This window comes from Hoplias malabaricus, chromosome X2 (genome assembly GCF_029633855.1).
Source record: "Hoplias malabaricus isolate fHopMal1 chromosome X2, fHopMal1.hap1, whole genome shotgun sequence".
Taxonomy (NCBI): Eukaryota; Metazoa; Chordata; class Actinopteri; order Characiformes; family Erythrinidae; genus Hoplias; species Hoplias malabaricus.
The window spans coordinates 56,802,108-56,812,755 of record NC_089819.1 but is presented as its reverse complement, the minus strand read 5'-3'; the positions used below and the strand labels follow the sequence as shown (position 1 = coordinate 56,812,755).

Genomic DNA, 10,648 nt, shown 5'->3' with positions numbered 1-10,648 from the left:
AACAAGCACCATGTGTTAGGCTGGGTTTTGTGGGGGGGCAGTGGACAGTAGTGAGACCTGGGCAGTGATCGTCTCTGATTCTGTAATAGAGTTGTAACAACACTTCTAAAGGTTTATAAATGATTCTTAAATGTTTAATGGTAATGAAAGAGGTTGTAAACTTCTTAAAATGAATTAACAACCATTTGGAACACAGAGAAAAGAAGGGGAACATTGACCTCTTCTTCGTGTAAAAAGAAAATGTGGAGATAAAGTATGCACTGAGACTGAATTTAGAGGTTTCTCACGTTTAAGTTCATCACGTTCATCACGTGGAAACAAACAGTGAGTAAAAGTCTCATTAAGAAATCTGTGCTGGAGCTGATGTTAATGTCGACTGATGGAGGACACGCAGTGAGGTCGGTATTTGATGAGATCTGAGGTTTAACTGCAGATAGATTTGGGTTCAGTGTTTAATAAACTCCAGATCACTGTTACACTTTCACTCTGTGTGTTATAAACGATTATTAACAATTATTATATGAGTCAGGCCACTAGGGGCCGTGTGCAAAATCCTGTGATGAAATCGCAGACACGGTGATGAGTTTATTCCTTTAATAAAACGGCAGTCAACATAAAATACACTAAAATACACAAATGTTCAATTCATTCATGAACAAACATTTACAATAAAGTACTCTTCCGCCGCACAGTGGGAGATACATAGCTACGCCATTGAACTAAATATGCTCGCGTATATTCAGGGTTTTCTGTTGTAAAAGTACATTTCTGTTATTTCTGAAGGGACCTTACACTTCTGTGTCGACCCTGAGCCGCAGCCTAAATGTGCACCTCTCCAGAAATGTAAGGAGAAGCTGTAGGAAGTATAGCACGAGCCTTTAGCATTAGCTTAACCGAGTATTGTCTGCTGGGTTCACACTGCTCTTTGATAATTGAATAAAACAGCGACCGAACTTCAGAGTTTAATTAATAAATCACATGTGAGTAGAGTTTGTAAAAACCGTTCCTTCACCAGTTAAAGTCAGACTCTAAACCCATCACCCACTCAGTGATAAGGACTGCTGTTTATATTAATCTGGAGTTTAATATAATTTAATCTGGGGTCTGTGTCGGAGGAAACCTCATTATTCCTGCTTTATTACGGAGTGACAGATATATCAGGACAGAGACAAACTGCTGGAGTTTGAGCGAGACACTCGCCTGAAGAAATGCCAGTCCTCACTCATTCAGTCTCTGTGCAGATGTTGAACAGCTGTTTGGGGTTTATTTTATATTTGATCAAGCTGTTGTTTAAACCTGTAAACGACACATAATAAAAAACGCATTTTGAGTGTATTACCTTATTAATCTGTTTCAGTTCCTCTGCACTGTAAAAAATGTTTGTAGAATTTACGGTAATAAACTATAAAATAGCAACGGTAAAAGATCATAAACTCGAAAATAGTATATCACCGTAACATATAAAGATGTTTTCCTTAAATAAATAAATAGAATATTACATTAATTTTTACTGACATAATATGTAGAATATACACATTATTACTGTTAATTTTATTACTTTATGTAAAATATATTGGAAAATAACATAATATCATAAGCAAAGTATAACCCTAAAAATAACAGAAATATTCAGTCTAAATTAAAGATTTTGCTGATTTGCACATTTAATTTTACAATATTAAACCGTTCATTATTCAACAAAATAATACCTTGATTTCTACAGAAAGAAAATGTTAAAAAATACGGCATGTGTTGTAAGGTAAAGTAGTTATATATGTTTAAGTATACTAGAATGTCATTTTAGGAATTGTCTTTGCAAATATTGGTTATATATACCACATAATTTTGTATTTACAAAGGAATATTTTAAACAAAACTAGAAAGACACAACTTTTGTTGTAAAGTAATTACTGGGCAGCAATGCTAACCATTTTTGTGGCTGTCAGAGTAGGTGGTTACTAGGGTGTAACCATATTTGGGTTGCTAGTTTCATAATATAAGCTAAGATGTAAAAACTGACCGGGGTGTTTATGGGTTGCTAAGGTGTTCTGGGTGGCCACAAGTAAATGTTGGATTGTTGAAAAGTTTGCTACAGTGTACCAAATAGTTGTTAGGATGTACTTGGTGGTTGTCAGCATTTCTAGATTGTTGGGATGTACAGGGATCCATAGGTGATTGCAATAGTGCTTATAAGTAGTTACTAGGTGTATAATGTGGTTGCCAAAGGATGTTCTTGTTGGTTGCTTTTATTTACCAGGTGTTTGCTACAATAGAAATACAAAGAATGCTCCCATTACATTAATAAATCGTATGTATACAATATAAAAAATTTCTGTGCATGAGCATGAGTTTATATATGTTAAACCTACAGCCTGGGAAAGTGTAAAAGAATACATTTAAATATAATAATAAACAAAATAAAATTTAATTAAAATTAAATAAATAAATAGAAACATGCATCACCATTTGCTATTATGCCCACTTTAAAATAACTTCTGAGTTCAAGATAATGTTCTAATTTAAAGTTCGAGCGAGCCGACAGACTGATGAATACTAACGGACACTGAACTTTTGACCCCATGTAAACCAAATAACTCCATTTCTGCGCGCCAAAAACCCTACGCGTCTGTGGGGTTTAGTCTTAGTCCGATGCTGACGGAATTTTTCCTTACTGCTGGTGACAAAAAAATCTTCTTGAGGTGAGCTTTTCACGTAAATTGTCACAATGTGAGAATAAAACTTTGTTTAAGGCTCGTTTGTGTGTGTATTGGCGTTTGTTTAGTTAAGTTAGGTCAGGATAGGTAGCACTACTTATTGACTAACATTAAGGATGTGTTCAAACTTGTTTCGGTTCCCTCGGCAGCTACATAGATTGTTAAATTTTAGCCCTGGATTGGTTTATGTTCCCACTATACACTGACAATCAAACCAAAGTAAGTAAAAAAGTCACGTATGATGCACGTATGACTTTTATTTTTGAGCCAGTCATCAGAGCAGTGTACCCCGCTGGGCTTAATTCATTTTTTTTTGTGATTCTGTGTGTTTACGTGGTGATATTTTTCCCCACTTGAAAAATAACGAGAGGCGGTAAAGTGAATAAATGAGTCAAAACAGCGGCAGGAATTCCTCCGCTGCCCAAAGTAGGTCTATTGCAAAGACGTTAGGAGAGGCTTTGGCCTCGGCTATTGGCCTCGTTTATTGATTTTAACGGACTCTGTTCTCTCGACGCGCGATTATGTTCACGTCTTAGAACACCACATCCTGCCTTTGACTCTTTTAGAAGCATTTGGTTCTTATAGTTTTCACACTTGTAACGGACCGAGACGGACGGACGGACCGACTGCTCAGTAGAGCGAGTTGAACATTAGCTAGCGATAACTAGCTACTTCTTAGTTTGGCAAAGGAAATGTTTAGTTGTACTTTTTGTGGCACGTGGATTTTAACATTGAAGGGTTATGTGCTTCATTGCAAACTTCATCGAAATGAGCCACGTTGTTTATTTAAGTGCTTTGGAGTCGGTTGCAAGCAGACATTTTGTAAATATGGAGCGTTCAAGGCTCATTTTTACCGTAGGCATAATATGCCTCCTGCTAATGTTACTGTCGGGACGGATATTACCACTTTTAAATGCGCTGTGTCCTTGTGTGAACGCCAGTGCAAGCATAGCAAAGATCTAATAATGCACTTGAAGGAGCATGTTGTAGAAGGACGTTGTCACGCCTGTATCTGCGGACGCCTCGCTTCCTTCCTCACTGCAGGACACTCTGCCACTTGAGTATGGGAAAGACTCAGAGAACTTCAAATCCCATGATTCAGCTGATGGTCACCTGACAGCACTAACCAATAGAACTCCTCTCACACGTTCCAAGTCACCCGAGTTCTAATTCACAGCTGTTTCGGTTTTAGCTCAATTACTCACTCACTATATAAACCCGGACTCTTGCTTTCACTCGTTGCGAAGTATTGCTAACTCATGTTACGTACCGAGCGACCTTTATCTCTGAAAGCTTACCCGTGTATGACCCTTGCTTACGTTTCTCTGGACTCTGTGTTTTGGATTACGGACTGTTACTATTTACTACTTCGTGTGTCTGACCCTAGCCTATCCCTCACTATTCTTTGGATTGCCCCTTTTGTTGTAATTGTCTTCTCTCTACGGTGTGCTGAAAGTAAAGCTCTTTTTGTTAAACACCCGCGAGCGTCTCTGTTGTTTACCAAGCCTGACAGAATACTTCGCCTTTAAAATGCAGACGGCGGGTTCTGGTGATCTAACAACTGCGATCGGTAACCAAGGTCAGTTGTTAGGAGAACATCACTCGATATTGCAACAATTGTCTGAGTCGGTCACTCTATTGAGACAACAGCAGAGCCAGCAACAAGAGCAGATGGCGGTGATTTCTGAACATTTAAAGAATCTCGTTCCCCAGCGACCTTTTGCGCCTCTGCTCGAGCCTCCGTCAAACTCGAGTGAAGTTTCACCTGTTTCTGTTCCATCATCTCCTTACAGCGTGAGTAAACCGGAAAAGTATGACGGTTGTATGGACAAATGTCGGGGATTTTTGTTGCAATGCTCATTATATTTCAATAGCTCCCCTCCATGCTCTGATTTCGCTCGGATATCATTTCTAATATCGCGCTTAACTGGAATACCTGGTAGACTGGGAGGGTTATGGTCCGGAGGAGAGGAGTTGGGTTCCTGCCAAAGATGTTCTGGATCCTGCTTTAGTTTTAGATTTTCACCATCTCCACCCTGACAAGCCAGCCCCTCGTCCTAGAGGACGTCCCAGGTATCAACCATTTGTTTCGGGCAGGGTGCCTACTGCTCGGCGTTCTGGAAGTCGTCGTGGGAGGACTTCTTCAGGTCAACGCTCTCGTGACTCAGGTGGTTCAAGAAGCTTACCTGTTCGTTCCGGTGCGAGGCGTCCTGTTCAGCCTCGTCCTTCAACTACGCCGGACTCCTTGGGGGGGGGGTACTGTCACGCCTGTATCTGCGGACGCCTCGCTTCCTTCCTCACTGCAGGACACTCTGCCACTTGAGTATGGGAAAGACTCAGAGAACTTCAAATCCCATGATTCAGCTGATGGTCACCTGACAGCACTAACCAATAGAACTCCTCTCACACGTTCCAAGTCACCCGAGTTCTAATTCACAGCTGTTTCGGTTTTAGCTCAATTACTCACTCACTATATAAACCCGGACTCTTGCTTTCACTCGTTGCGAAGTATTGCTAACTCATGTTACGTACCGAGCGACCTTTATCTCTGAAAGCTTACCCGTGTATGACCCTTGCTTACGTTTCTCTGGACTCTGTGTTTTGGATTACGGACTGTTACTATTTACTACTTCGTGTGTCTGACCCTAGCCTATCCCTCACTATTCTTTGGATTGCCCCTTTTGTTGTAATTGTCTTCTCTCTACGGTGTGCTTTGCACATCCTGAAAGTAAAGCTCTTTTTGTTAAACACCCGCGAGCGTCTCTGTTGTTTACCAAGCCTGACAGACGTGTCGTGAGTTGTCCTGTGAGAGGATGTACCAATGCTTTCAAGGTCAAATCTTCATTTACCGCCCACATGTCACGGAAACACAGAAATTTGGCAGACCACAGTGTCAGTGACTTGTACAGAGAATCTGTTTCTCGGTCATCATCTGTTCCTGCCGAATCAGATGACTTTGACCCTCAGGTGTACGAGGCACGCACAGAGACAGGCACAGATGAAGGTGATCTGGATAGGTCAGAAAATTTTTGTGATCTTTTTCTTAGAAACGTCTGTTTATTCTACCTGAAACTACAGGGGCAGTTTCTATTACCCGTTTCTACCATACAGAACATTATTGAGGAGATGCAAAACATACATGAGTTGGGCCAGACATATACTTTTAGTAAACTTACTTCATTGCTAAAAATGACACATCATTATCAGATGAGGACATCACCAAAATTTGTAAATCTGTCAGGGGATTTGATCTATTCTCTGCATGTCATACAGGGCCAATGAAGACAGCATACTCAAGAGCTCAGTGTTTCAAAGAAATGTTCAACTATGTGGAGCCTAAGAAAATATTTTTAGGAAGAGATGAGAACAGGACAGATAGGTTTGCTTATTATGTGCCCGTGAGAGAAACACTGACATGTGTCTTAAAATCTGATATGTGGCAGAAGTATATGTCAGGAGAACACTCAAATGAGTCGCCCTCAGATGTTCTAAATGACATTAGTGATGGTCAGATATTCAGATCGAATGATTTCTTTGCTCAGAATCCATCATGTTTGAAGCTAGTATTATACCAGGACGCCTTTGAAGTTGTTAACCCTTTAGGCTCTGCAAAGACGAAACACAAAATATTAGCTGTTTATGTATCTGTTGGTAATTTGCCAGTTCATGTACGGTCTGACACAGACTACATGTCACTTGTTTTATTGTGCAGAGAAAAAGTTTTCAAAGTATTTGGGCATGCTAAGGTGTTTTCTGAGTTACTAGCAGACTTGAAGGAGTTGGAAGAAAATGGCATTGTAATGTCAGATGAAACAGTAGTCAAAGGAACCTTGTATTGCATTGCTGGAGATAATTTGGGTTCGCATTGCATTGGTGGATTCTCTGAAAATTTTAGTCGCTCAGAACATTTCTGTAGGTACTGCTTAATAACACGATCTGAATTTCACGGAGCTGATCCCAATCTCTGTGGACCAGTGCGCACTATTGACAAATACCATTCTGCTGTTGATCGCCTCATGACTGAAGGTACATCAGATGTGGAAGGTGTAAAATTCAAGTCAATATTCAATTCTTTGAAATACTTTAATATATGTCAGCCAGGTTTGCCACCATGTCTAGGGCATGACATCTTTGAGGGTGTTTTGTCATATGACACTGCACTGTATCTTAAGTATTTCATAAAGGTAAAGTCATGGTTCACCTACTCCACTCTGAATCTGCACATTAAACAGTTCAAATACAGCGCCACTGATGCTTCTGCAAAGCCATGTGATGTCAGCCCTCAAGCAGCTAAACTGTCAGGACAGGCCATACAGAATTGGAATTTTCTAAGGCTGCTGCCTCTCATAATTGGTGATAGAGTTAAAGATACAGAAGATGCTGTGTGGCAGTTGACTCTGCAGCTGAAAGACATTGTGGACATGATATGTGCTCAAAAAATCTCTGTGCCTCAGGTTGCATATCTTGATGTTCTTATTCAAGAATATTTAGAGTCAAGGAAAGGCCTGTTCCCAGAAAGTAACCTGAAACCAAAGCATCATTATTTACGGCATTACCCAGCACTGATTCTGAAGTCTGGCCCCTTGATTAGACTATAAACAATGCGCTTTGAAAGTAAGCACAGTTATTTCAAGAGATGTGCTAGGAATTTGAAGAATTTCAAGAACCTCTGCTTTACTCTGTCTGAAAGGCATCAGATGTTGCAGGCATACCTTTCAGCAGGACCAATGGGTCAAGCTGTCTGGCAAGTTAAAGGTGGTTCTCCATTTTACTCTGTACTGCACAGTAAAGCCATTCAAGATACGGTCAGACATTTTGACTTCCATGAAACAGAAACAAATGTTGCTGTAGAAATGCTGTATAAGGGAACTTTGTACAAGAAAGGTCAGTTCCTTGTTACAGGGAGCTTTGACTCTGTGGAGTTTGGTGAACTACTACTTATTCTGCTAAAAAATGATGCTGTTTATTTTCTGGTGTCTGCATATGTAGCAGAATTTCTTCCTGAATACCATCTGTACTCCGTTATCAAAGACAGTGAAAAGATGTTGTGTCTGAACATCAATGACTTGACTGATTTCTATCCATTGACATCTTACATGAAGGATGGAAACCAAGTGGTTCCACTAAAGCATAGTGTATTGTCACTTTAATGAATATCTTGGGCTGTCATTATTTTGTTAATGTATTCTGCCTTTATTCATTCTTTCATACTCAGAAATGGATGATGCAGAGCACAGCAACATAAGCAGTTCCATTATGAAAGTTTTACCAGATCTCCCAGCTGCAATTTTAAATATTTTAGAGGAGACACTACAGTCTTTAGGTGTGGAGACCACTGAGGATTTTCCCTTCATCCAAGAAGCTGATCTGCTTTCAGTACTGAGACCAATTCAAGCGAGAAAATTGGTGGCTGCCTGGAAAAAACACAGTGAGTTTATAAGTAACACCAAGGATAAATAATCATTCAAATTAATAAGTATTATTAATTTAATTATTTTTGTGCTACAGATCAGACCACTGAAATCCATAGCCAGTCAGCACTAACCACTCCAGTTTCCTCAACACCCTCTTCACACTCTTCCTCCCCCTCGCCCAGTCACCCGATTACTGCTCCAGATTGGGTTGACAGCTTCCAGATTCCATTGGAGAAGTTTCCTGAAGCCCTGATGCAGTGTTTGGAGAGGGGGAAAAGGCCAAGCCCACGTTTACGGAGAGAAATGGTCCGTATTGTTGTTACTGAAATTATGGCGATCTGTGCTTCTCCTGGTAAACAAGCCTCCACACAAGTTGCCAAAAAAATGGTTGCTAAGTATCCACAGTCATTGCAAGATGTCATAGAAGGAGATGTAGTGGGACCTGGATATCACTCACTGGTTAAGCAGTTACAAGCCAGAATTGAAAATGTGAAGCGTAATTCAGCACAAAGGATAATGAAGCGCAAACAAGGATCAGATGAGTATGACACAGAGGGAATTCCAGCCGAACAAAGGGCAGCTGTTCAGGATACATATGGTTGCATACAGTGGGACATGAAATTCATGCCAGTGAGTGAGACACCAGAGAGCCAACAGGACAAGAAAGACAAAATGAAGATGCTCAGTGAACAAACTAACTTCAGCCCAGATGAGGTAAAAACTCTTATGAAGTGCACTTACTACTCTCAACGTAAAGACATAATCAAGGGAACAGAGCTACAGTCCCTCATGGAGGACTGGCCTTTTTTGTTCCAGGAGATTGGCATGACAGTCCACTTCCAAGAGCTCACTGGGGTATCACTAAAAGACACTTTCCTCAACAGTGTAGAAAAAAAGGGAAAACGGCTTCTAGATTTCATGAGAACCATTTTTTCAGACAGGAAGAAACAAGTTATGCAGACTGTCATAAAGCTGAAATTTCTGAGGGGACAGCTGGAGGGATGCTCAGAAGATGTCAAGGATATGGTGTTGCTGCTTCTCTCCTATTTTGAGGAAAAAGAGGAGACCCTCTTGCACTATGTAGAAGAAACATGTCTGCCACAAGATGTACTACCGGAAAGCTTGCCTGTGACACCGTGCATCATTGTATGCGGTAAGCTGATATTCACTTATGCAGAATGAATTTAAGCTCAAGAAACGTCATGTTTTAAAGCGCTCTTGTGGTTCTTCCACATAGTTTTCTCCTCTATAATATATACTACAAGTTTGACCCATCTGTACCTACAGACAATACCATTTTTACTGAAGAAAATTTGGAAGGTTGCGCAACACAATTGTTGTGGATTATCTTATTGTTTTTCATATTTCAAACCATTTTATCAGCTCAAAAATTTTTTCTTGTTCAGATATGTGTAATTCGTTTTGTGTAAGAACAGTCCCAGTGTAGCACTTATTCAAACCACAGTGAAACTGATAGGTCAAACTCACACTATTACACTCATATGGAGGAGAACATACCACAGGGGATAGGGAAGAACCTCGACTTGCACATTTTAAGGCCACATTCAGATGTTAATGACTTGTGCTGCCACTTAGTTTTTATCTCTTTTTTGCAGGAACTTCTTGCTATACCTCAAGACCGTTCATGCTAAGTATAGACCGCAAGATTGTGAATGACCAAATCCCTAACTTCATCTCTGCAATCTGTTTGATGTTTGGAAGCTATTACTGTCTCAATATCCACTATCCTGTGGATTTGGCCTCCACACTTGAGTTCCTTCAGAGGTAAAGACACATCTTTTATAACTTCCTCTTTAAGAACAAATCACTGTATGTCATAGTTGATTATGAATTCTTGTGTTCAAAAAGGTGTTTCTTCAACATCAATCCAGAGAAGGGAACAAAGGTTGAAACGAAGAAAAATAAGAAGCAACTCACCGTGAACCCAAGAGTCCTCACCCTCATTGCAGATCTCTCTGATCATGAGTGGAGAGGGACATGTTAAAGATGGACTCACCCAACTCAACTTTCAAGACTGAACTGTTACACAGCACTAGTCCTATGGAATAGTACACACTTTGCTGTACTTTAGTGATTTAACAAGCAGTGTTTGGTTCTGTTAAATGTATATGAACATTATTTTTTTGCAGTTGCTAATGCCTAATGATTACTTGAACAGTAAGGTCAAGGCAACATAATTTATTTATTTATTTATTTTTAGTTCTTGTTGTTCAGCTGTTTTTTCAGTTACGTCGTACAATTTGAAAGGAAGACCAGATTCGATTGCATAATTCTGGAAATGGCAATAAAAATTCTTTTGGAGAACATTTGATCCTTTATTTGATTGCTTTAATGAATCTCCAGAGTTAGAATGAAGGCTGCTAGCATTGCTAAGATAGGCATCTTCAAGGTAAGAAAACTACATATATCTAACAAATGTTTTATCGTGTCATGACTGCATTATCATAGTTATCTGTACACAGTTCAATTTTATAAATTGTTTTTATAACGATTGTTGCA

The 10,648-nt window shown here is 39.8% G+C and overlaps 1 protein-coding gene across 1 annotated transcript; it reads left to right on the top strand.

Annotated features, from left to right (window-relative positions):
• The first annotated feature begins 5,570 nt into the window (after positions 1-5,570).
• LOC136677431 (uncharacterized) lies at positions 5,571-10,133 on the top strand. The gene is made up of 7 exons (XM_066654947.1): positions 5,571-5,731; positions 6,631-6,740; positions 6,834-7,232; positions 7,930-8,142; positions 8,223-9,281; positions 9,745-9,913; positions 9,998-10,133. Exons 1-7 carry the CDS (start codon positions 5,571-5,573, stop codon positions 10,131-10,133), a joined length of 2,247 nt encoding a protein of 748 aa, XP_066511044.1.
• The last annotated feature ends 515 nt before the right edge of the window (positions 10,134-10,648 follow it).